Source organism: Colias philodice, chromosome 30 (genome assembly GCF_061535455.1).
Source record: "Colias philodice isolate Cphi_HAF_F1 chromosome 30, ilColPhil1 Martin Lab GWU primary, whole genome shotgun sequence".
Taxonomy (NCBI): Eukaryota; Metazoa; Arthropoda; class Insecta; order Lepidoptera; family Pieridae; genus Colias; species Colias philodice.
Genome location: NC_143115.1, coordinates 5,332,248 through 5,360,036, shown reverse-complemented (window position 1 = coordinate 5,360,036; position 27,789 = coordinate 5,332,248). Strand labels below are relative to the sequence as shown.

The 27,789-nt window shown below is 33.0% G+C and overlaps 1 protein-coding gene across 1 annotated transcript; it reads right to left on the bottom strand.

The window, feature by feature from the left end:
* Positions 1–172: 172 nt before the first annotated feature.
* Positions 173–25,325, bottom strand: LOC149475549 (lysosomal alpha-mannosidase-like). The gene is made up of 28 exons (XM_089713217.1): positions 25,251–25,325; positions 22,191–22,293; positions 21,676–21,757; positions 20,569–20,754; positions 19,975–20,099; positions 19,435–19,515; positions 18,816–18,952; positions 17,697–17,830; positions 17,316–17,436; positions 16,773–16,880; positions 16,257–16,359; positions 13,974–14,064; positions 13,164–13,254; positions 12,685–12,802; positions 11,806–11,963; positions 11,213–11,290; positions 10,647–10,814; positions 10,064–10,215; positions 9,619–9,740; positions 8,950–9,101; positions 8,322–8,448; positions 7,458–7,585; positions 5,847–5,961; positions 5,256–5,418; positions 4,055–4,146; positions 1,896–2,189; positions 967–1,081; positions 173–296 (listed from the first exon to the last, which is right to left on the bottom strand). The coding sequence occupies exons 1-28, from the start codon at positions 25,323–25,325 to the stop codon at positions 173–175; spliced, it is 3,543 nt and encodes a 1,180-aa protein (XP_089569343.1).
* Positions 25,326–27,789: the final 2,464 nt, after the last annotated feature.

Sequence of the window (27,789 nt, the reverse complement as noted above, 5' to 3'; positions counted from 1 at the left end):
TTTTTGTGTTGTTTTGTTCTAAATGCATATTTTTAAATGTATTGCAATAACTAGAGACAATTAAGTATTCATTAATACAGATAAAAACGTGTTCTTTTTTAATTTCTTTTTTACAAATACAGATTAAGTATAAATAATTCTTATTTTCTATTTAAATAAAAACTAGGTATATTTATAAAGTATATGGTTTTTTATCTTCAAACCATATAACAAAGGTTCGTATCTGAGTGGGACGGAGAGATATAATATAGTCTGTCTCGCTCTTGTCCTCGGAAGATGGTTCTTCGTTTATTGCTCTGAAAATAATATTTAAATAACGTCATATGGTAAATTATAGAGAAAAACTTAAAATAAAGATTTGATGTATTATTACTACATATATATTATACTGAACATATATATTTTTTTAATAAAACCTATCCTACGTGTGCTTTCTCAGGCTTCAAGCTATCTTTGTACAAAATTTCATCCAAATCGGTTCAGTAGTTTAATTTCCGATTATAAAGGTATTTACTAGGGATGTAACGATACATGATTTTGCCGATACGATACCGATACCGATATTTGTAGTAATGTATCGGCGATACCGATACCGATACCGATATCGATGGCTTGGTAGAAAAATAAATATGGATGTCTCAACAAATAAATATGGTTTTAGGACAAAAATTACATGTCTCAACAAATAAATATGGTTTTAGGACAAAAATTACATGTCTCAACAAATAAATATGGTTTTAGGACAAAAATTACATGTCTCAACAAATAAATATGGTTTTAGGACAAAAATTACAGTAACGCTCATAAAATTATCTTAAAAAATAAATACATTGGAATACAGAATCGAATAATAGCAAATTGTATAAAATATAAAAATAATGATAGAAATTGAGTAACAGTAAAGTAACCTAAAAATATTATATTTTAAACCAATAATTATCTTAAAATAAGCAAAAATCTAATTACCTTCTACTCCTTCTAATTTCTTCCGACTCTTCTCTATAGTCTTGTTCTTGACTTTCATCTTCATTATTATATTTAGCAGATCTTACGCTAATAAAATCTCTTCTTGGCATTGTTTCTGTTTAAAAAAGAAAAATCGTATTAAAATCTTGAAGATTTATACGAATCTTCTTCTCTTATATACATATAAAAATGAATCGCAAAATGTGTTGGTAAGCGCATAACTCGAGAACGGCTGAACCGATTTCGATAATTCTTTTTTTATTATGTATTCCTTGAAGTACGAGGATGGTTCTTATGTAGAGAAAACGTAAATATTATGTACCACGGGCGAAGCCGGGGCGGACCGCTAGTTTAATATAGAAAAAATTGTATTCAAATCTTAAATATCTATTAGAATTTAAAGGAATTTAATTTTCATAACGATCAGTATAAAATTATAATCTGATAATTCGATTAAATTACTAAAATAACTACCAGCATATAGACATTGTAAACAATTATAATCACAATCATGCTTAAAAACTGTCTAAAGCAAAACTCTGCCTATACTAGGCATAGTTTAATGAGAGAGACAATAGACTTTAAACGCTATGTTACAACGTTTTTTTCTGCAATTCTAGTATAAGTTATCATTTTTAAGTTATCATTTACCCACTTTAAAAGCTGTAGAGTACATTTTTTAGATTTTTAATAATTAAGTAATTATGATATAGTATAATTTACATACTTCTAAATAAGAAGTATGTATGTATATTGTATATATATACATTATTTAGATTTTTAACTATAATTATCTGCACCTGTTTTACTTTTAAAGATGAAGAGTACTTTTTTTAGATTTTTAATAATTAATAATTAGATAGTACAATTTACATACTTCTTAAAATGTATTTTTTTTATAGATTTTTAATAATTTTATGATACTTTACCTGTGTCCGAATATCCTCTATTCCCATATTTTCTAAATTCCTCACTTTTATCATCAAAATCTTCCAATTTAGTGCTTCTATTAGAAATAAAAAATGGCATATCAAAACTCTGCCCTCTGCTTCTACTTCGAGATCTATAATTATTTCTATAGCCATCTTTTTTTATTCTTTTTCTGGGATTCTCTATTTCTTCAGAACTTCTATAAGTTTTATAGGAGCGTCTAAATGGATTCTTTTTGTAATACATTTCGTATATTGATTTTGTGACGCCATCATCTGCGTCTACATATACGTCTAAAAGTTAAAGAAAATGTTTTTTTTTTAATAACATTAGAATTCTGTTTTTGTATTAAAAAGAGACTTAAAACAATTCAATGTTTATGTACATCTTCTATATGTATAAAAATGAAACCCGTTTTCCTTGGTCACGGCATCACGCGTGAACGGGTGGACCGATTTCGATAATTCTTTTTTTATTATACTCCTTGAAGTACGAGGATGGTTCTTATGGAAAGAAAACATAAACATGTATCACGGGCGAAGCCGGGGCGGACCGCTAGTATAATATAAAGGTACAAATAAAAGCTTATAAATAATCTTGGACAAAGCGATGATAACATAGCGGAACACAGTGGCATTTTATCAAGTGCTAAAAAAAATAATCTTAATCATAGTTTTTGCAGTAAGTATACAACATTTTAACAGAAGAAAACTCTTTTATAATTTAAAAACTAATATTATAAAGCTAAAGATTATTTGTTTGCTTGAACGCACTAATCTCAGGAACCAAGGGTCCAGTTTGAACTATTTCTAAAATTTTAGTCCATTTATAAAGGAAGGAGCGACGCGGGTAAAACCGCAGGGCACAGCTAGTAGTAGTATATTACATCCATTGAATAAATGTAAAAAAATAATAAAACCATTATTATTACCTGTATCATCATAACTTGTAACAGACTTATAACGTCTATTCGAATAATTTTCACTTGAGTCATATTTTTCATTTTTCTTATATTTAGTTGTTAAAAATTTCAATTTTGGTCTCCTTGTTTTTGTTGTTGTCTCAAATCTTTTGGAAAACAAATTACTTATATTTATTATATCATTACTATAAAAATTATTGATATGACTGAACGAATTAGTGGAATAATTAAATTGTGTATTATTAAAAATATTATCTGTATTTGTTATGTTAATGTTTCGTTTCTTTCTTTTGTCATAGTCGTGATATCTTGATTTTGGTTTTAAATGTCCTTTTTCGTATGTTCTTTTTGAATCTATGTCTTCATCTGAAATAAATAATTTTTGATACATACATACATGTATAATCCATACTAATATTATAAATGCGAAAGTAACTCTGTCTGTCTGTCTGTTACTCAATCACGCCTTAACTACTGAACCAATTTGCATGAAATTTGGTATAGAGATATTTTGATACCCGAGAAAGGACAAAGGATAGGTTTTATCCCGGAAATCCCACGGGAACGGGAACTATGCGGGTTTTTCTTTGACTGCGCGGGCGATGCCGCGAGTGGAAAGCTAGTATCTAATATATGGTATTGTTTTTGAAGTGAAACTTCTTTAGCCGCGTTGAGTAAAATTTCATGGTCACGTCATGGTAATACCGTCACGTCATGGAGTAAGGTGATTTTGGTATCTTTAAATATTGCCAAAGAAGTTTCACTTCTGACACGTGTCTGACACACGCTTTTTTATTTTTTTATATTAATACATAAATCATTTCTGAGTGCGCTTTAGCAATAAGATATAATATAATAATAATAAAAGTTATTTACAAATAACAATTTTAGGACAATAGTACTTAGTAACGTATTATAAACAACCAAACTCACAATCATATATTAAAAGGTTGTAAAAAAGCGTTGTATAACATTCATTGAAATTACCACCTTATTTCGTAGCAGTAATGTTCAAAGTCTATTGTATTATAAGAAAACTCTGCCTTGTACATGCATAGGCAGAGTTTTGTTTACAATTTTAAGTGATTGTTAGTCTAGTTGTTTATTATTATAGTTAGTACATATAATGTGTATCAAGCAACAGCAAATTCTTATATTGTTAAGTTTGTATTGTTATTCTGTTTTTTGCTGAAATAAATATTTTTTTTTGTTTTAATTTTTTGCTTATTTACCAACCATATTCTTTATCTGTTTTATGTTTGACGTCATCAGTATAATCTGGGTTATCTTCCGGTAATATTCCATCATCACCACCCGCGTATACATATCTGAAAATGAAAAATGAAAAATAAATTTCTTTCATACACACAATTTTCAAATACAGAAAGTGGATGAGTCCTCCTAGTAAGTTTACAAAAACCTGTGTCAAGAGGACCCGCATATCTAAATAAATAATAACATTTACTTATTTATGACTTTTAAAAGGATTTTTGTTCATTGTTATTATAATATCATTTCATTTTCAATCTTCATGTGCCATATGACAAGGAAAATTATAAAAAAAAATGTATGCGTGTACTAGAGTACACACGTAAGAAGTGAAACTTCTTTATGACCTTAAAAATGTCACGAGTATGGCGTATCGCAAAAATGTCACGCGTACGGCGTAACGCAAAAATGTCACGCGTACGGCGTAACGCAAAAATGTTACACAAAATTTTTGTGAAACCCCGATAAATAAGTTTCACTTCAATTAACAAAAATGTCTACAACATATTATTATAACTTTCATACTAATAATAATTAATTTAAACCAATAGGAGTAGTTAATAGAAATGGAGAAGAGTATTTATATTTTTGGTTTTATGGCATTCAAATGCTTTATAAATATATGGAATGGCGCGAAGGATGCGGGTTCGAGTCCCGCCTCGTGATCGAATTTTTTCTATTCTTTATAAATTTATATGGAGAAGAGTAGTTTGTTGCGCGCTAATTTCAGGAACCATTGAAAGTAAGTGTGAAGTCCCGTGTCCCCTAGTGGGGTAAGGGGCAGATGCATTATTCATACATCTGTTTCACTGATCGATTTTCTTTAGAGACAAGTAGGTGATCAGCCTTCTGTGTCCTGCCAGACCGAGACATTTTTTTTTATCCGTCTCCACCAGGAATCGAACCCAGGACCCTTCGGTTCTACGCTCACGCGTCATCCACTGTACCAAGGAGGCGGTCCATCAGGAACCATTGAACCGATTGAAAATATTCTTTTACCGTTGGATACGTACGTGAGTATCCTAATAATATTACGAAATGCGAAATTTTGTATGTTTGTTACTCCTTCGCGCAAAAACTGCTGAACCAATTTTCAAGAAGCTCATTGCGGGTTTTAATTTGCTACATGAGCGAAGCCGGGGCAACCGCTAGTTACAAGATACTATACCTGGTACTCCAGTCCATTTGTCTAGCTTCTTCTAACCATTGATTTGCAGCTAATGTAGTTTCTTTTACCAATAATATTTTAAAATGAACAAAAATCTTATTTAAATCTACTGTTATGTGGGAATTTGTAAAATCGTCTAGCATTTCTTTTTCCGGTTTAAGACCTGAAAAAAAAAATTTTGGAGTAAAAATATGTAGTAAACATTATGTAGCCGAAACTTACTAGTTTTAGGAATATATAGTATATAGAACTAAATGTATTGCTTTTTCATTTTTTTCTGTAAGATGGATAAATATACGTACAGTAAAATCATAAAAAGTCATTGTTAACTTTTAAATGTGAGTTATGGGAGATTAAAAATAGTGAGTTTTTCTAAACTATAAATCGAACCTAATTTTAAGTTTTATAGAAAAACTTACACTTGCTTTTTTTCAGGATATTTTGAAATCTTACCAGAATTACCAGGCTCCTGAAAAACAGTTCTTACTATCTTTGGAGCCTGGGTCACTTTAATTTTGTAATTTTTTTTAAATTTGAAATAAATGATTTATTTATTTATTTAATTACATATTTGAACACAGAAAGACTTACTTTTATGTTTTTCCAGTGTATTTTCCAATCTCAATAAAACAGATCCTCCCTTCCAAGGTTCTAGAGTTATGATACTAATGTGACGAGGTAAACCGTGAAGACGTAGTGCTGAATACTATAATATTTATTTCATTATTTAAATATTTATTGGTATACCATGTAACATTTTCTATGCATATTAAAAACAGAAGTAGACACTGTTGGGTCACACAAATTAAAATCAAAATCCAAAAATTCACTCAAAAACAACTAGACAGATTTTGATAAAACTCTTTTATTGTATAGTCGACGGTAATAATATAATCTACGCACTAGGTATCAAAGTCGGTCTTCTAGCAATACATACAATACAAAATAGAGGTAAAGTACAAAGTTCCACCTTATTTATAGCTTATTAGCGAACTTGACCAGGTATAGGTAATTTTTATTAATAACTAGCGGTCCGCCCCGGCTTCGCCCGTGGTACATATTTACGTTTTCTCTACATAAAAACCATCCTCGTACTTCAAGGAATATAATAAAAAAAGAATTATCGAAATCAGTTCAGCCGTTCTCGAGTTATGCGCTTACCAACACATTTTGTGATTCATTTTTATATATAAGACTAGCGGTCCGCCCCGGCTTCGCCCGTGGTACATGTTTACGTTTTCTCTACATAAAAACCATCCTCGTACTTCAAGGAATATAATAAAAAAAGAATTATCGAAATCGGTTCAGCCGTTCTCGAGTTATGCGCTTACCAACACATTTTGCGATTCATTTTTATATATAAGACTAGCGGTCCGCCCCGGCTTCGCCCGTGGTACATGTTTACGTTTTCTCTACATAAGAACCATCCTCGTACTTCAAGGAATATAATAAAAAAAGAATTATCGAAATCGGTTCAGCCGTTCTCGAGTTATGCGCTTACCAACACATTTTACGATTCATTTTTATATATAAGACTAGCGGTCCGCCCCGGCTTCGCCCGTGGTACATATTTACGTTTTCTCTACATAAAAACCATCCTCGTACTTCAAGGAATATAATAAAAAAAGAATTATCAAAATCGGTTCAGCCGTTCTCGAGTTATGCGCTTACCAACACATTTTGCGATTCATTTTTATATATAAGAAGAAGAAGAAGAAGATTAGCGAACGGTATAGGTAATTTTTATTAATAATTAATTCCTGTAATAGAATTTGAGTGCATTGACGAACTATAAACAACTAGACTCACAATCGCATACAAGAAATATTTTCGGCTTACACAGATTTTATATTTATTTGAACTTGTTCACATTAAATAAAACCTTTTCAAGATTTTCATCTATCTTTTGATGATTTGGATCAATTCTGGAGGAAATTTAATGCGAAAGAAAAGTGTCTGATTTCAAGATACTTTTTTAAGCTATTGCATAGCTTCTATCGCGGGCCTTGAGCGCGGGGACCGAATCCAGAAATTCCGTAACGAAAAACCTCACGCTCCCCACTCCGACGGGCTCGGAGGTGTGGCTTGAAGGCATAGCATGCAATAGCTTTACCGCGGCAGTCCTCGAGTGACACAAGTCTTTTTCATCATCTAAATTTTATTAAAATTCTAAAATATAATACATAAATTTAATAAACTCACCCGTTTATTCCTCACATTCTGCCATTTCCTTCTATTTATTTTCTCTCCGGGTGTCAAAAACATCCACGGTTCATACAACCATTTTCTAGCTGTTTGAGCTACACGCTCAGAAAACGATAAATCTTCTACTGTAAGTATTATTTTAAAATTAATGTAGTAATTTCATATATTTATTTAGCTGAAGCGTTTGTTTGAACGCGCTAATCTCAGCAACTACTGATCCGATGTGAAAAATTCTTTTGGTGTTAGATAGCCAATATTTATCGAGGAAGGCTATATCTTAATATATATAAATCTCGTGTCACAATGTTTGTCCTCAATGGACTCCTAAACCACTTAACCGATTATAATAAAATTCGCACACCATGTGCAGTTCGATCCAACTTGAGAGATAGGATAGTTTAAACATGTAGGTACCACGGGCGAAGCCGGGGCGGACCACTAGTACTATATTAAAATCATGCTTAGACCGATAGGAGCGGGGCCACGAGGGTGAAACCTCGAAGCTCAGCTAGTGTTATATTTATTTAGAGGAAGATTTTTTTTGAATGTGCTAATATCATATCGATTATACTCTTTCTAATAAATTTATCTAAAAATTGGAATTTAATCGAGGAAAGAGTTTCTTTGTTTGAACGCGCTATTCTCATAAAATACTGGTTCGCTAATATCATCATTATACGGATGAATATATTTTTATTTCTGATTTTTTTATCTATATTACAACATATATATATTTGACGTTTATTTTATTGTACATTAATACACAGTAAAACAAGTTAGTATAGAGCAACTTTACCCAAACCCCTTTGGATATTATCATTCAAAATCATTATTTAATCGTTAAAGAAACAAATAGCTTACCATCAAAACGTGAATTTCCGAAGAAAATCCGATGTCTGCCTCTCACAACTTGCCCGACACCAAATGCTTCTTCGTTAAGGCTCTCTTCCAAACCAAACCCATCGTCTGTTATAAGTCTTCTGTGTAACTGTGTTATTTAGTTTTATTTAATTATATCCCGTCACAATTTAAAGTGCAATTAAATCAAGTTAATAACTATCTGTTTAAATTTTTTTACCAAAATCGATTCAGCCGTTTTGTGTGGTAGAATTTTTTTCCCTCAAATTGATAATTCTAATTACAGATGGAGTGTAAAGGTAACAAGTTAATAAATTAACAGTGGAATGGGATAAATCAGTAAGTTTGTTTGTTATTTTCGAGTGTGTTGTTTCGAGCCAGTGGGTTAGTTTATAAGTGTGCGGTTTTGTTAGTAAGTGAGCTATTTAGTTAGTGAACGAATTGATTCGTGAGTGAGTGAATTATTAAGTGAGTGAGTCAGTTATTTAATGTGTTAGTAAAGGAATGAATCAGTTTGCGTGTGAGTGAGTTAGTTTACAAAGCACGTGAGTTGGTTTAAGTGACTTAGTTTGTAAGTGATTGCGGTAACTAACAAGTAAGTTACTAAGTGTAGTTATATATAGATTATTACCATCAACTCAATCTCGCCATCACTATAAGACGTGCCGCCCTGACACCGGTCCGTGAGGACACAAACGTCGACACTAGTGTTCAGAGAGCTGATACAGATGCGTGACGTCACAGGGTAATAGCAAGATGCTATTGGCTTCTTTTGGTGATGACCTTATGATTAAGTGGGTATAGTTTTGTATTAAAATTTGTAAATTTGCATGCTGTGTCTACATCCAGAAGGTTATAAATCAACTGCATGATAGTACATAATTAATAGAATAAATCACAAACATTTGTAACCAGTTTTGTAGACCAATAAAAAAAATCTATTGCAATGTTAATAATTATTATGATTGTTTGACCTTGTTTTAAAAACAAAAAAAAGGTAAATTTAGTTGTATCGAGTTTAAATTAGTTTTATATTAAAATAAGGGTACGTAGTATTTATTTGTTGTTTATAAATGAACTTAAAAACATCCTTGTTTTCTAAAAAAAACAAAAAAAAAATGAAATTACTTCATCCACCATACTTTGATTTTTTATGACCTATCCTTAATACTTTACATAAAATAATATCAAACATTCAGATTTTAATTAACTTGTTTCGCAAACAATCACTAGAAAACTGTAAAAAAATCTTTATTTTTGAACAAACTAAGTTATCACTCACTTAATTTTGTATACTTACTGGCTGTTTCATTCCAACAGGACCTCTTGACCATTTGCCGACCGTTTGAGTCAGTGTAGAACTGTCCATTGCTGCTGATATTCGTCTTGAAGATACTTACTATTTCTTTACCGAGATCCGTTCTACAACGGTAAAAATGAATATTGTATCGATAATATAATACTAATATTGCAAAGCTGAAGAGGTTGTTTGTTTGAACGCGCTAATCTCAGTAACTACTGGTCCGATTCGAAAATTATTTCGGTGTTAGATAGCCCATTTACCTATCTATAACCTTCCTCGATGAATGTGCTATCTAACACCGAAAGAATTTTTCAAATCGGACCAGTAGTTCCTGAGATTAGCGCGTTCAAACAAACAAACAAACTCTTCAGCTTTATAATATTAGCACAGACTAATAATAATATACTACGTATACAAATATTAGTATAGATTATACACTCACCCTAAAGGTATTGGCCCTATAATCCAATCTAACTCAACAAATTCTTCACCACGATACAGTCTTATCACTTGAGTCGCCCAATCACTGAATCTTTGTCGAATTTCCTTTATTAGTGACCCTCGGATTGTATGGAATGTGGCTTTTTCTGATATCTGTTTAGACATTATTAAAATATGTATCTATTGTTTAAACACGCTTTATTATAATGAACTCCAGAAATCACTATCACGGGTCACCAATCCTTGATAAGTGGTCAAAGTTTGAATTCAATATTTTCGTTAAAAGTGGGTCAAAACCCTGTCTAAAGGAGTTGGTTACATACAAACATACAAGTGAAGATACGAAAAGTGTATTTCTTGCAGCTAGTAAAAGGACATACAGGCAGAGTTCCATATTTTAATATAAGTACAGATTTGAAAGCTTAAAATAAATAAATCAAAATAATAATTTATTACAAAAAGGTTAAATTTATCAGGCCACTTGCAACAATATTATTCTAAATGCTAAGCAGTAAAAATTTATCAGGTGACTTTTACTAAGACATTACAATATAATATGTGTTTACTAAACAGTCAAATCTCACCGGAAACGGTCTATTCTTGTCTGGTCTGAAGCTATAAGCACCAGACTGTAAAGCTTGCTGGGTCTGACTGTAGAAGTAAAAGTTTTGGGAGACCATAATTTTTAGTCCGTCTAAATGTTGTATGGACTCTAATAGTCCTGTCTTTTGGTCTACTGTCACTTTTATATACTGAAATTAAATAAATAAATAAAAAATTGTAAATATATTAGTGTGAGTGATACTAAAAATACCTATATCCGTGCTGAAATAAGAAAAAAATGTTTATTGTATGGGTAATATAAATATGAATGATAAAATGTTATTAATTAAATAAAGAGTGAGTGTGAGTCTGTAAGTGAGAGTTTGTGCTTATGTGAGTCATGAGTGTGAGTGTAAATGCAAAATTTATGCATTAAGGTGTCAATATTGATTCAAGTGCAACAATTTTTCTGTTAAATGAAATAAAAAGAAAAAAATACAAAGATAACTTAGTTATAGAAGAACTATAAGTCAGTGGATCAACTTTCAATCGATTAATTAAATAGAATTATAAAATCTTATCAAACAGAATGACCAAATGGTCTTACCTCATTACTAATAGTTGGTGTAACTTCCTGTTCTGGATCTGAGTTAGATTGAGATTTCTTCACATACATGCCTTCCGCCTGTATATAATAATAAATAAACCCCATATTTTTGAACATGGGGGTTCAAAAATATGGGGTTAATTTTCATAGTTAAGGAATATTATTATTTATTCTTTAATAATGAATACAGCTTGCCTTTCAAGTAATATGTTTCTAAATTCCGATAAATGGCGCTATATTAAAAATGTAACATGTATATGTGTGACTTTGATTTTATACGAGTAACACACAGGTACTTGTAAATAAAATAAACTATAATTAAAGACTTTTTAATGGTTTATAAAAACAATGTATTTATTCTATTATTTAACCGTTTCAAATCCGTTAAAAATTTTCAATGTCTAAGTGTTAATTTATTTTTTTAAATGAGACTTCTTTAGGCGCGTTGAAAGCTCATGTCATGGCAACATTTTTTGTATTTTTTAAACTTGCCAAAGAAGTTTCACTTCTGACACGTGTGCTCGGCACACTCTTTTTTTTGATAACGCAAGCGAAGCCGCGGCAAAAACTTAGTTAACAAACAAACAAATTACCAACTGATCGCGTATAGGCGTAATATAATACGCAGTGAAACCCAAAGGAGGTATATTTTCAGCCTCAAAACATAATTCTTGTATCGCTGTGGATTTCCTTCCCGGGAGATTGATCACTGATGCTGGTAAAGAGAGGAGTTGGTATTCGACTTCTTCATCTGATGTGAAAAATGCGAAATGATAATAGTTGATGTTTAAGAGTGTTGTTAAAAAATTTAGAAATTCTAGTGTAAAATAATGTGTCAAAGTTAAAAGACTGTTTCTTCTTTCTGTATAAATCTCTGAACCGTATCGGATGAAATTTGTTTCGAAGATAGAGCTGAGAAACAACATGGGATAAGATTTATCCTGGAAACATTTTCCGGATAAATCTTATATGTTGTTTTTTCATTAAATAATATGCGGGCATATAGCCACGGGCTTAAATCTAGTCCCTACTAATATTATAAATGCGAAAGTAACGCTTTCCCGCTTAAACCTCTCAACCGATTTTGATGAAATTTGGCACAGACAATACGAAGTGTCTAGTCGTCCGCTAAACGGATGAATAAAATAAATTAGTCGTCCGATTACCGGATGAATAAAATAATTTAATCGTCCGATTACCGGATGAATAAAATAATTTAATCGTCCGATTATTCGGATTACTAGATAACCTTTTAACACTAAAGCTAGTTGGGTTGGACTAAAGCAAAGGGGGCGCAGGACTTTTGATGGACAAAACACCTATTTATTATTGTTTTATCGTAAAGATTACGCTAATATAAGCATGTTTTATAGGAACAACTTTTCTCTAAAATAAAAAATGGCCGAGATATTCGCCCTCAATTCGTTAGGTTAGGTTAGGTTAGGTTAGTTAATTTCTTTTCTAATATTTACCATTATAATCTCGTATAGAATAATGCAGTGCTACCGCCGGCAATCGTACATGGTAGTATGTTTTGATACTAAGTGGATTGTACACTAGAAGTAGCATGGAGTCTTGGGTTTCTGTGAACTTTATTATAACTTAAGTATAGATATTTACTTGAAAACTTATAATTAATTTACTTGGTATATTATCCATACTTAATATTATAAATGCGAAAGTAACTCTGTCTATCTGTCTGTTACTCAATCACGCCTTAACTACTGAACCAATTTGCATGAAATATGGTAAAGTGATATTTTGATACCCGAGAAAGGACATAGGCTACTTTTTACCTCGGGACATTTATCACTCAGACATTTTTTTAATTTTAAGGCCACTTAAAATTTTAAGAAATGCCTATAATTTTGAGATTAACATTAAAATTGGTATATATTATTTTCTATAAATAAATAAAAATTAATACATATAGTATATTACTTATACTTACTCTACATTGGCTCATGTTGAGTTGATGGCAGACAATAAATTGCTGATTGCTTTTTGGCCGTCTGTTACCACCCCACGTGGGAGTTAAAATACTGAAAATTTTACATTTTTAAAAGAAAAGCAGTAAAATAATATTACTTAATAACGTTTTTGTAAGTTTTTAGAAAAGTGTGATATCTGTTAAAAAAGGTGTGTATGAGCTGCACACGTGTCAGAAGTGAAACTTCTTTGGCAAGATTCAAAGATACCAAAATCGTCGCATGACTCCCATGACGTGACGGTTTTGCCTTGACGAGACCTAGAAATTTTTACTCTCAACGCGCCTAAAGATGTTTCACTTCAAAAAATATATGCGATATATGCAAATACGTAGATGCGAAGATTGAAGCAAAAATAATGAAAAAATGCAAAATTAAGACGAAACGGAAAAAATATTACTGAATAAAAATTAAAAATACATGCCAAGAGTAAAACTGAAAATGAAATATAACTAAACTATAGGAAGATATAATAAAGTTAGTTCAAAATAATGTCTTCCGCTGTATTAACAATGTCGGTTGTGTGAACAGCATTCTCACTTGTCCCTCGTCGGCAGAGGTGCGGGTGCTGGTCAGACTGACCGATGTTGGATTACAAAATTGATTGCATTGTTTACTGTAGTTTGTACTTATATTTTTTATATTTAAGTGTTGATTGTTAATGGAATTTACGGGACGACGTGGTCGCTAAGCGACAAAGTCCCTTGAAAAATAAAGAATAAAAAAAAAAAAATAAAAAAAAGTTAGTTTTATTTAATTGAAATAAACTTTACCTTAAAAACTGCGATACTTTCTTGTTACAACCTTCTATAGCTTCAGATAGGAGTCTTATAAAATCATTTGTGACGTGCTGTTGGCTTGTACCTGTAATATTTATTAATATTATATTGTTAGACGTAACTTTTGATTTAATATTTTTGTGGATGTGTTTCCTGTCCGAACATGTTGAGCTGTCGAATACTATAAATTGCCGCGTTTCTTTGACTCGTGGCGCATTCGTACGAATCGTGCCTAGGGGCTTGGACGTTGTTTATACGACGTTTGACCCAACTACCTTCACTTTGCTAATAGTCGTTGACTGGCTGTCGTTTCGTTATCAACTACCTACATCAATTAGGTAGCTGTGTAGAATCGCAGTACATTCTTATTACTAGTGTTGCCGAACTATCGATAGTTTGACTATCGATAGTTGACCTTGAAAATAAGTCAGAATATCGATAGCACTATCGATAGTATCGATATTATCGATACTATCGATACTATCGATAGCGTTAATCATGGAATACTATTGATGAACTGCAATAGTATCGATAAAATCGATAGTATTGATTGCCAATAGTTGCTATACTATCGATACTGTCGATAGTATCGATACTATTGCTACTGAATATTGCAACTACAATCGATACTATCGATAGTACTGATACTATCGATAGTTTTGAGCTATCGATAGTAGTAAATTGTGCAATAGTATTGTTCACGATTTCTTGGTATAATGGGTCAGTCAGTGCCACCGACCCATATTATGACTCAGTTTAAAAGTTAAGACTAATATTTGGTTTAATCGTTGTAATAAAGAGACATCTAGTTCTAACATCTAGTTCTCTGTCATCCACTATAATATTATTGATAAAGCAATACTATCGAGAAAAAGGTCACTATCGATGGGACGATATTATCGATAGTATCGACACTATCGATAGTATCGATAGTTCGTTCGATATTGAGCTTCGATAGTATCGACACTATCGATAGTATCGATAGTTCGTTCGATATTGAGCTTCGATAGTATCGATACTATCGATGGTATTGCTATGTGTCGATAGTATTTACGCTTATAGGACTATCGATACTATCGATAGTATCGACACTATCGATAGTATCGATAGTGCTATCGATACTATTGCTTTTCCCCAACTATCGATAGTTAATCGATAGACTATCGATAGTGGACTATCGAGCGGCAACACTACTAGTGTTGCCGAACTATCGATAGTTTGACTATCGATAGTTGACTTTGAAAATAAGTCAGAATATCGATAGCACTATCGATAGTATCGATATTATCGATACTATCGATAGCGTTAATCATGGAATACTATTGATGAACTGCAATAGTATCGATAAAATCGATAGTATTGATTGCCAATAGTTGCTATACTATCGATACTGTCGATAGTATCGATACTATTGCTACTGAATATTGCAACTACAATCGATACTATCGATAGTACTGATACTATCGATAGTTTTGAGCTATCGATAGTAGTAAATTGTGCAATAGTATTGTTCACGATTTCTTGGTATAATAGGTCAGTCAGTGCCACCGACCCATATTATGACTCAGTTTAAAAGTTAAGACTAATATTTGGTTTAATCGTTGTAATAAAGAGACATCTAGTTCTAACATCTAGTTCTCTGTCATCCACTATAATATTATTGATAAAGCAATACTATCGAGAAAAAGGTCACTATCGATGGGACGATATTATCGATAGTATCGACACTATCGATAGTATCGATAGTTCGTTCGATATTGAGCTTCGATAGTATCGACACTATCGATAGTATCGATAGTTCGTTCGATATTGAGCTTCGATAGTATCGATACTATCGATGGTATTGCTATGTGTCGATAGTATTTACGCTTATAGGACTATCGATACTATCGATAGTATCGACACTATCGATAGTATCGATAGTGCTATCGATACTATTGCTTTTCCCCAACTATCGATAGTTAATCGATAGACTATCGATAGTGGACTATCGAGCGGCAACACTACTTATTACATTCAAACTAATATTTGACCCGGCCTCGCTTGTTTTTTCTTACAATATCTATACTAATATTATAAAGCTGAAGAGTTTGTTTGTTTGAACGCTCTAATCTCAGGAACTAATGGTCCGATTTGAAAAATTATGTCGGTGTTTATATGTTTGTATATGTCCATTTATCGAGGAAGGCCATAGGACATATCATCACGCTACGACAAACACGAGCGAGCACTGCGGGTAAAACCGCAAAGCACAGCTAGTTATCTATATTTAATTACCTGTAATACCATCATGATGAAGTACCAGGCTCACAGCGTGACGCAAGAGATGTAACTCGTATGTATCACTCATTCTTGATATCACTGTTAATTGTTTTACTACCTGAATATGAATAAAATTGAAAAAAAGGTGTGAACGATTGTTTATTTCTAGGTAAATTAAAAAAATGTAAAATAAAGATATATGAATTTACTTCATAGCATTATTCCTATACATAGTAAGCTCTACACGAGAACAAGGTTTAAATACTATGTATTTTAAAACCATTTTTATTTAAGAACTGGAACGTAAAATGTATACACGAAAAGTAGCATCTAAATCGATACAGCCGTTTCTGAGATAAACTCGACAAAAAAATGTAATACAAGAAACCGTAAGGAAGAAAACAGACGTTCAAAATGTTAATGAAACGTTAAATATTTCAAGAATCATTAAAAATTAATGAAAATCGGTCCACCCCTTTACGAGTTACAACCAAACATACAAAAAATATAATTAAGATTATTGAAACTTACCTGTAAATATACATGAGCTCTCAGTGCTAGATATTTTATATTTGGTCTAGAAGTGTAGAATCCAGTCCAATATGTATTAGCGTCACTACCATAGGGCAAGTGATCACCCTACAATAATAAATACATTATTATAATAATACTAACCGTCCGCCCCAGCTTCGCCCATGGTACATGTTTACGTTTTCTCTCCATAAGAACCATCCTCGTACTTCAAGAAATATTATGAAAAAAGAATTAACGAAATCGGTTCACCCGTTCTCGAGTTTTGTAAGCAACACGATCCATTTTTATTAAATGTAAATTGTTAAAGAAAATACGATATAAATATGCAACTTCCAGTATAGATACCAATGATATACAATAATCAATATATATTATTTATTAATATATATATCTATATTTTGTAACCACCAATGGTCAAAATTTCTTGACGTTTATCGCAAAAATACAACAAATGATTTCTTTTGTTGGTAAATACTAAATTTCCCGAAAAAACGTAATATTTACCCATAAATGAGCTCTTATAAAGAAAGTAAAGTTTACCTTTTCAGTAAATATCGCCTTGTCCCGTTTTCCATATAAATAAATTGCTTTCAAAAAACAAGATGGCGTCGAATAAAATATATTAATGTCAGACATATTGGCTGGGTGGGTGTTAACATGGCTGAAATAAATAAATATTGAGTTTTCTTGTGTTTATTTTATGCAAATATTTACATATCATAGAAATTAAAGAAGAAATAAAGTTAGATTAAATAAGTAAATATTACAAATTTAAAAAATTGACCTATGTCGCTCGGTAAAGATATTCTAATAGTAAAGTAATTTTTAGAACGATTATTTTTTGAGTTAAAAAGTTGAGTGTGAGCGTAGTGATAGCATTAGAGTTAGCGATCGAGTGTGAGTTTGAGTTGTTGTACTAACTTGATCAACTTATCGATATTCATGAACCAATTAGCAGCGCTTTGATAAGTGAAGTCACCGCCCATCATCACCACAATATTGTCATGGTCGTAGTACTTCGCTTGTCTCTCTATTTGGGTGATGAAATCGTTCACCTGGTGATGATTAAACAAATAAATAAATATTCGTATAGCTTATGTGTTATTTTGATATGTAAGCTACATAATATTAATGATAATTAAACTAGATACGTTCAGGGGGTTTAGGAGAGTGTTTCAGAAATCCATACTCTCTTAATCTGTTAATTTTATTAACTAATTTTTTATCTATTCGGTGAAAAAAGATAATTAAATAGGTTATAGGTCTTGTGTCTAAGATAATACAAAGTGCTACAGATGCTAAAATTTCTAGGAAAACTACAGGATTCAGTGATTTCGTTTATATAAAAAATTTCATAATATCTACAAAAAAATTTAGAAAATCCAAAAGTGCACGCCTCATAATTTTTTTTAAATAAATATTTGTTAATTATTATTTTTGTTTATTTAATAACAATTAAACCACATCGAATCAGACCCTGAAAAATGAAAGGGTTCTATTCCTGAGCATACTCAAGCGTAAGAGAAAAAAAAAAGACTCGATTAGTAAAGTATTTCGGTCGCTATCGTGTTAACAAGAAAAAGGATCCGCACATACAGACACACGGACGTCCAAGGCAGAACTTTTTTAAACTGTTTTTTAACTAGTTTAAATAACAAAAATGACATCAAAAATATCATGAACGTTAAAAATAGTGTTTTTTCTTAATATGTGTGTGTATGTATTATCTTACAAGTGCAATGTATGATACATAAAGACATTTTAAGTTTGAAAAATCAGATGTTTTGCGCGAAGTGACAGTAGTACCCACCTCAACGCTTCGCTTATGAGGCGTGCAATAACAAGGAATTTATTACTAGCTTCCCGCCCGCGGCTTCACCTGCGTTGCCTAAAACTTAACAAATTATATTCTACCATCCCCCTGAATCACTCTATCTATCAAAAAAACCGCATCGAAATTCGTTGCGTAGTTATAAAGATAAACATACATACGGACAGAGAAACCGACTTTGTTTTATGCTATGTAGTGATATTACTCACTCGTTTATCAGCATTATAAACAATACTATCTGTATCTTCTACAATCGGTTCATCATTACACAGGAAATCGAAGCAAAACCCTTCGGGAGCGTTGTACAAATTGTATAGTGTGTGCGTCATTATGTCCGACATTTTGCCTGAAAATATTTCGTTTTAATTAGCCTTTTTATTAATTTTAGTTGTAGATTTTAGTTATTTCATACTAGTTGTACGCGACAGATGTTGTCCTGTCTTAGCGCGAATTGTCGAACCCGTGAAGTTAAAGTAGCCGTTAAAATTACTCATTTTTAAGGCAATTTTGTTTTTCTTTTACAAGATCCTAAATCCCTATTTCCCTTGGTCACGGCATCACGCGTGAACGGATGGACCAATTTTGATAATTATTTTTTTGTTGTGCTTGTTATAGTCCGGAGAAGGATCTTATTATGACAAAAAAAAATAAAAAATATGGGCACACAACATAACAGACATAATGGCCATGTAAACGAAGTTTATAAAACATCACGGTACTACTGTATACAAAAGAAGCAGGACAGCTATGAAAAATTTTGCAAAAATATCATACAGTATAAGTTATTTGTAAAAAAATTAAAGTAAATAACTAAATGGTAACTTTTACCAAGCACATCGCTTCCTCGCCACATGAACTCCATTCTGTCTTCTTCAATCATTGCTTCTCTTCCTTTGTGGTCCACTCTTCCTGGTAAAGATGAATTATAAATAGCTTGCTTTTTTTGTCAAGTGTGTTGAAAAATAAATAATTTTTGCACGAATTTTTATAGATACATATTTTTACGTGATAGTTATACCGGTTATACATAATTTTAACCTTCTTTTCGTAATACATATATATATCAAAGTAAAGTCAAACTGTTTGTATAGGTAAAAAACAATATGAGAGTTTCTTACGGATTTTTGTCGTCAAAAACATTTCGAATATACGAACAATTTCAGAAATAACTATACATTAACATGGAAAAGGATTTTTAATTTGAGTAGGAGTTTTGAGTGTGAGTTTCAGTTTAAGAATGAGTGTGAGTTTTTGGTTATGTTTCAGTTTGAGTTTTAGTGGGGTGGTTTGAGTATGTGTTAAGTAAATTTTAAATTGGATAGTTTACATTTGAGTTTGCGTATTTTGAGTTTAAGTTTAGATACTTACCTAGAAATAGACCATCAAAACCCATCTGAGCTAACAACGATGTATGTTCTCTTGTATGTCCGTATGTGTCTATTTGCCAAGCTGCTTTTGGTTTACCACAGGGTCCTAGAGTGTCGTTGATTTTTCTGAAAAAATGTGTGAAATTCTCATCGAAATCAAATATAATAAACCTTTAGTTGGTATTTTCAGTCTTTAGAGGTTGTGTGAGGTTTGGTGTAAAACATAAAAAAATAATAATTAATAATACGGCCTTATTGCTCAAAAGCAATATCTTCCAGGCAACCCTGATTGGAAAGAAATGTTGAACGTGCAGCATGCGATGGCGCAAATTCAATAACAAAAATGATACATTGTTACAATACCTAATTCATATACAATAATAAAAAACATGTTAAAAAGATAGTATTTTCTAGTGTTTGATTTTACATTTAGAAATTAAAGACTTTTTAACGGATTTTAAACGCGATTTACTCATTTATATTATTTTCCCGACGTTTCGAACACTTTACAGCGAGCGTGGTCACGGGGAGACTGAGATATTGTTAAATGTTAAAAAGATAGGTATTTAACACACACACAAACATAATATGGTACCTCAATCCCCAAGTATACTGATCAATAAGCTGTATATAATGAGTGGTAGCTTCATCAGCCTGCACCCAGCCCCCCCCAGCGAACTGGACCCGACCTTCCACCACCAGGCTCTTGAAGGTGGACCTGGTTGCAGCGCGCTGTTCCTTCCACCAGCGCCAGAAGTACGCTGTTTCGGAGAAGGTGAATCTAGTCGAATGATGAGGCACATGCAGAATTATCATCATATTCAATTGTCGAGCATTTTCTATACACTTAGAAACTTTTACACTAGAGAAAACCCCGCATAGTTCCCTTTCCCGTGGGATTTCCGGGATAAAACCTATCCTATCTCTCAAGTTGGATTTAACTGCACATGGTGTGCGAATTTTACTATAATCGGTTAAGTGGTTTAGGAGTCCGTTGAGGACAAACATTGTGACACGAGATTTATATATATTAAAAGAATATTATAAAGTTTGTTTGTTTGAACGCGCTAATCTCGGGAACTACTGGTCCGATTTGAAAAATTCTTTCGGTTTTAGATAGCTCATTTATCCAGGAAGGCTATAGGATATATATCATCACGCTAAGACCAACAGAAGCGGAGCCACGCGGGTGACACCGCGGGGCACAGCTAGTCATAAATATTTCAGGACTATATTCACGCACGGCACGATCTGATCCCATACTAAGATTTTGCTTGTGTTAGGGAAACCAGATGGCTGATAAACATGCATATATAATTTTAAATAAATACTTATATATATAATTAACAGATATATACAGAGATACAGAGCAAACATCACAAATATTTGCCCCGGGTGGGAATCAAACCGACGACCTCTGACTTGGAAGGCAGCTGGCCACTACCAACCAAGCCAACCGGTCAGTCGAATGTATCATAATATATATAATAGTATGATAGGAAATCTGTTTATATATAAAATATGCTTTCCACCAACGGACTATATTTTCTGATGGTAGTGTTAATTTTTATTATTTTTGGGTTGCCTATCTTTTTATGTGTATGATATCAAATCTACACAAATAAAATATGCTTTCTATCATTTGACAATTTTTGTGTGTATGTATATGGAACAGATGAACTTAGAAAACGGCTATACTTACTTTCTACGTTTATCATGTAAAAGCTCAGAGAGAACTGAATGATAAATAAGCTGTACATTTGCTGTGCTTATTGTTGTTTTTGCTGAAAACAAATAAAATATTATGTAATTTTAATGTAATATATATGAAGTCCCATGTCCCCAAGTGGGGTAAGGGGCAGATGCATTATACATCTGTTTCACTGATCGATTTTCTTTAGGGACAAGTAGGTGATCAGCCTTTTGTGTCCTGCCAGACCGAGGCATTTTTTTTCTTCGTCTCCACCGGGAATCCAACCCAGGACCCCCCGGTTCTACACTCACGCGTCAACCACTCTACCAAGGAGGCGGTCAAATTAGACCAAAAATCTAGTATGTAGCTTTAATAATAGATACTGCTTTCCGAATCGGTGGTAAATGTTAAAATAATATTTTCACTTTCGAATAGTCATTACATATTATGTAATGACTATTCGAAAGTGCTTCTAAAAGAAGTCTAATTGAATAAATTAATGTTTGAGTTTAATAAATACTTACTGCCATAATAATATTCGTCGAATGTTTTTACCCAGCCAGCATCCATGTGCGAATGGGCAATTATGTGTACATTTAGTGCCCCATCCCTTGTTTGGGGGCATTGCTGGGAAAAGAAAGAAAAAAATTATTATAATATAGTATATATTATTTATCTATACCTACAATCCGTACTAATATTATAAATGCGAAAGTAACTCTGTCTGTCTGTCTGTTACTCAATCACGCCTTAACTACTGAACCAATTTGCATGAAATTTGGTATAGAGATATTTTGGTACCCGAGAAAGGACATAGGCCACTTTTTATTGCGAAATATATGTACAATAATATTATGTAGTAGTTAATAATATCAAATCTTTTTTATTTCTTACTTTTCCGTTTTTGAAGTCGGTTGTTTTTAACGCAGTTATTTTTATTTAATACTTTTTAGTGTATTTTTCAACACGAATCAAACGAGCCCAAACTCGAAAAAGTTGAGTCAATATATTACTGAGTTCCTATGGCCACCTTCCGATTCCATCATCAAATCAGCTTCATGTCATGATAATGTTTCATCGCTATCAAAATTACATACGTATACAAAATTTCAGCTCAATCGGTTACCGGGAAGAGAATCAAAGTTACTTGCTACATATCAACTTAGTCATCGAGTACAGACAAAAATGCTCATAAAATAAAAACTACTGGGCCTATCCGAAAAAAAAAATTTATGGGACCAATTCGACACCATCCCGCATCGAACAAAAAAAGAATCACGTAAATCGGTTCAGAAACCACGGAGTAATCGGTGTACATATATATAAAAAAAAAAAATATACCGGCCGAATTGATAACCGCATAAAATCGCATGGAGAGCTTAATTTTCATTAAAGGCTCTAATCGCACGGAAAGCTAAATTTTCACAAAAAACTCTCATCGCACGGAGAGCTTAATTTTCACAAAAAGCTTTAATCGCACGGAAAGCTTAATTTTCACAAAAAGCTCTAATCGCACGGAGAGCTTAATTTTCGCAAAAAGCTCTAATCGCACGGAAAGCTTAATTTTCACAAAAAACTCTAATCGCACGGAGAGCTTAATTTTCATAAAAAGCTCTAATCGCACGGAAAGCTTTATATTCACAAAAAGCTCTATTCACACGGAAAGCTTAATTTTCACAAAAAAGCTCTAATCGCATAGAGAGCTTAATTTTCACAAAAAGCTCTAATCACACGGAAAGCTTAATTTTCACAAGAAGCTCTAATCACACAGAGAGCTTAATTTTCACAAGAAGCTCTAATCACACGGAGAGCTTAATTTTCATAAAAAGCTCTTATCGCACGGAAAGCTTAATATTCACTAAAAACTAATCGCATGGAGAGCTTAATTTTCATTAAAGGCTCTAATCGCACGGAGCTTAATTTTCACAAAAAGCTCTAATCGCACGGAGAGCTTAATTTTCACAAAAAGCTCTAATCGCACGGAGACCTTAATTTTCACAAAGAGCTCTAATCCCATGGAGAGCTTAATTTTCACAAAAAGCTCTAATCGCACGGAGAGCTTAATTTTTCTCATTAAGCTCTAATCGCATGGAGAGCTTAATTTTCATAAAAAGCTCTAATCGCATAGAGAGCTTAATTTTCACAAAAAGCTCTAATCGCATGGAGAGCTTAATTTTCACAAGAAGCTCTAATCGCACGGAGAGCTTAATTTTCACAAAGAGCTCTAATCCCATGGACAGCTTAATTTTCACAAAAAGCTCTAATCACACGGAGAGCTTAATTATTCTCATTAAGCTCTAATCGCACGGAGAGCTTAATTTTTACAAAAAGCTCTAATCGCACGTAGCTTAATTTTCACAAAAAGCTCTAATCGCACGGAGAGCTTAATTTTCACAAAAAGCTCTAAATCGCATGGAGAGCTTAATTTTCATAAAAAGCTCTAATCGCACGGAAAGCTTTATATTCACAAAAAGCTCTATTCGCACGGAAAGCTTAATTTTCACAAAAAAAGCTCTAATCGCATGGAGAGCTTAATTTTCACAAAAAGCTCTAATCACACGGAAAGCTTAATTTTCACAAGAAGCTCTAATCGCACGGAGAGCTTAATATTCACTAATAATAACTGCGTTAAAAACAACCGACTTCAAAAACGGAAAAGTAAGAAATAAAAAAGATTTGACATTATTATTTACTACATATTATTTATATGTGCTATTTATTAAAAAGGTTTGATGTCGGTGCACGGGCTTAATACTAAGTGCTTAATGTTCGGCACCAACTTCAAACCTATTTAATAAATAGCACATCCATACTAATATTATAAATGCGAAAGTAACTCTGTCTGTCTGTCTGTTACTCAATCACGCCTTAACTACTGAACCAATTTGCATGAAATTTGGTATAGAGATATTGATGATACCCGAGAAAGGACATAGGCCACTTTTTATTGCGAAATATATACCACGGGCGAAGCCGGGGCGGACCGCTAGTAATATTATAAAGCTGAAGAGTTTGTTTGTTTGAACGCGCTAATCTCGGGAACTAATGGTCCGATTTGAAAAATTATTTCGGTGTTAGATAGCCCAGAAGGCTATAGGCTACCTATATAATATCATGTCGCTAAGACCAACAGGAGCGGAGCAATGCGGGTAAAACCGCGGAGCACAGCTAGTAAATAATATAGAGAAATAAATAATAGCTAGCTATGATCCACGGTTTTACCCGCTTTGCTCCGCTCCTATTCAAACTTTGTACACTTATCATGAATCGACAATACAATAATTTCCTTACTAAAGCGTGTTTAATCCTAATTCCTAATACTATTATAAAGGCGAAAGTTTGTATGGATGTATGGATGTTTGTTACTCTTTCACGTAAAAACTACTGAACCGATTACAATGAAATTTAGCACACATATAGAGGGTAACTTGGATTAACACACAGGATAGGTTTTATCCCGGAAATCCCACGGGAACGGGAACTATGCGGGATTTCCTTTGAAAACGCGGGCGAAGCCGCGGGCGGAAATCTAGTAGTTTTAATAATTAATAACTAAATTTATTTTAAACGTAGTTTTAGATTACCTTATATCCACATTCGATTTTATTTTTCAAAGCCAAAACTCCACAAAAATTTATCAAAATAACTAGGTCTTTCATTTTAAAGTAACAAGCACTTACTAAACGCAGACTGTGGTTTAAGTTAACTATGTTATCGTAAAACGAGATGTTATTGTTAAACGCCGTTTACAATGGTTGTGAAAGATTACACAGTTACGGATTTTAAACGCGGTTTATTAACTACTAGCTTTCCGCCCGCGGCTTCGCCCGCGCAGTCAAAGAAAAACCATCATAGTTCCCGTTCCCGTGGGATTCCCGGGATTGCGTCATTTTCCCGGGATAAAAAGTAGCCTATGTCCTTTCTCGGGTATCAAAATATCTCCATACCAAATTTCATGCAAATTGGTTCAGTAGTTTAGGCGTGATTGAGTAACAGACAGACAGACAGACAGAGTTACTTTCGCATTTATAATATTAGTATGGATGTACCAACTTTCCGAGGCTTTGTAGATAACTTAACAAACTGTATACTAAAACCTTCTTTGAGAACCAAACTATCTATTAAAAAAACCTCATCAAAATCCGTTGCAGATTAAAGCATACATAGCACGATGACTTTGTTGTACAATGTATATCTAGATTATTTTTTTAGATATTTCTCGAGATATTCAAAAAAGTTATTTACTCATTAGGTTAAGTACTTTCGACATCCTGTGGCCCGCGGTTTTACCCGCATTGCTCCGCTCCTATTGGTCTTACCGTGATGATATAAAGACTCGATAAATAGACTATGAAACAGTGAAATAATATTTCAAATCGGACCCGTGGTTTTGAGAGTAGCACGTTCAAACAAGCCCACAAACTCTTTAGCTTTAGATATAATATTACTATATTAGTATAGTAGTTAGTATGTACCTTGACCGCCTCCTTGGTACAGTGGTTGACTCGTGAGCGTAACACCGAGGGGCCCTGGGTTCGATTCCCGGTGGAGACGAAGAAAAAAAATGTCTCGGTCTGGCAGGACCATGGCAGGACGCAGAAGGCTGATCACCTACTTGTCCCTAAAGAAAATCGATCAGTGAAACAGATGTACATATAATGTATCTGCTCCTTACCCCACTAGGGGACATGGGACTGCACATTTTTTAAGTATGTATCTACTGAAAAAATACTTTCTTTTAGGGCTGATTTTTCAATGCTTGGATAAAACTTATTCGTCGAATAATGTATAAAACTATCATTTTAAAAACGTATTCTAATTGCCCGTATTTGACAGTTTACGTGACATTTTAATATTATCGTGTAATACTTTATTGGACGGATAAGTTTTATCCAAGCATTGAAAAATCGGCCCTTAACAAACGAAACGCAGTGTGATCGTACCTTTATTATTACCCAGAAATCACGTAATTTAAGTATGTTCGTAAACATTCAACTTATAGTTCTTAAACGTATCAACTTTAAGAATTATTATGTTTTTACTAGCTGTGTCCTGTGGTTTCACCCGTCAAAATCACGAAGCTATATTTATTGTACCTAGCTTACTTACTAGCCTTTGCCTGCGGCTTCGCTTGCGTTAAAAATAATAATAAATTGAAACTTCTTAAGGCGCGTTGAGAGTAAAATTTCAAGGTAGGAAGAATATTTCAAATCGGATCAGTATCCTACTAATATTATAAATGCGAAAGTTTGTGAGGATATATTGTGTGTGTTTGTTACTCTTTCACGCAAATACTACTGAACCGATTACAATGAAATTTAGCACACATATAGACGGTACTTGGATTACATCACATAGGATAGGTCTACGGATAGGACGTTACTGTAAAATCGAAATCTGATATCTAGAATCGAATGCAATTGGCTCCACTGTAATTCTGTCAAATATCTTTTATCACAGGACACAGACATACATTATTGTCTGTGTCTTTTATACATATTATGAGTATACCGAAAAAGTGCTAAAAACTGAAACCTTGTTAAGTGAAGGTTACTTAATTAGAATTAAGTTATAATTAAGCATTGTTCTGTGCTAATTGCAGTCGTTTCGGATCATAGGGCGTTACGCTCGATCAAGTCTAGATTTTTAGCTCTTTAGATTCCGACGGTATCAACTCTACACTGCAGAGCACTGCAGGTAAACCGCGGAGCACAATATTTTGTACATGACGTTACCGTCATCCGATTGAATTTTCTATTTGATTGATTTGATTAAAACTAGCGCGTTCATTGAATGACAACATTTAACTGAATGACTAGGCCGATCGTTAGCAGAGTTCGTCGTTCAACTAGTTAACGGAATGTAACATTAACCCTTTGAACTGTCCGGATATAACGTTTGGCATATTGTTGAATGACTAGCGAGTTCATTGAATGACGACAGATTTTACTTTTACCAAACGTCCACAAGAAGACGGCTGTAAGACCACGGAGCCCTTCTATTTCTGTGTAGATAGATAGATAATACTTTAATGCATGTGTGCACAAGATTTACATAAAACACAGAAAAAAAAACAAACAGATGCAAGTAACTATGTACAAATGGCGGCTTTATCGCTAGGCA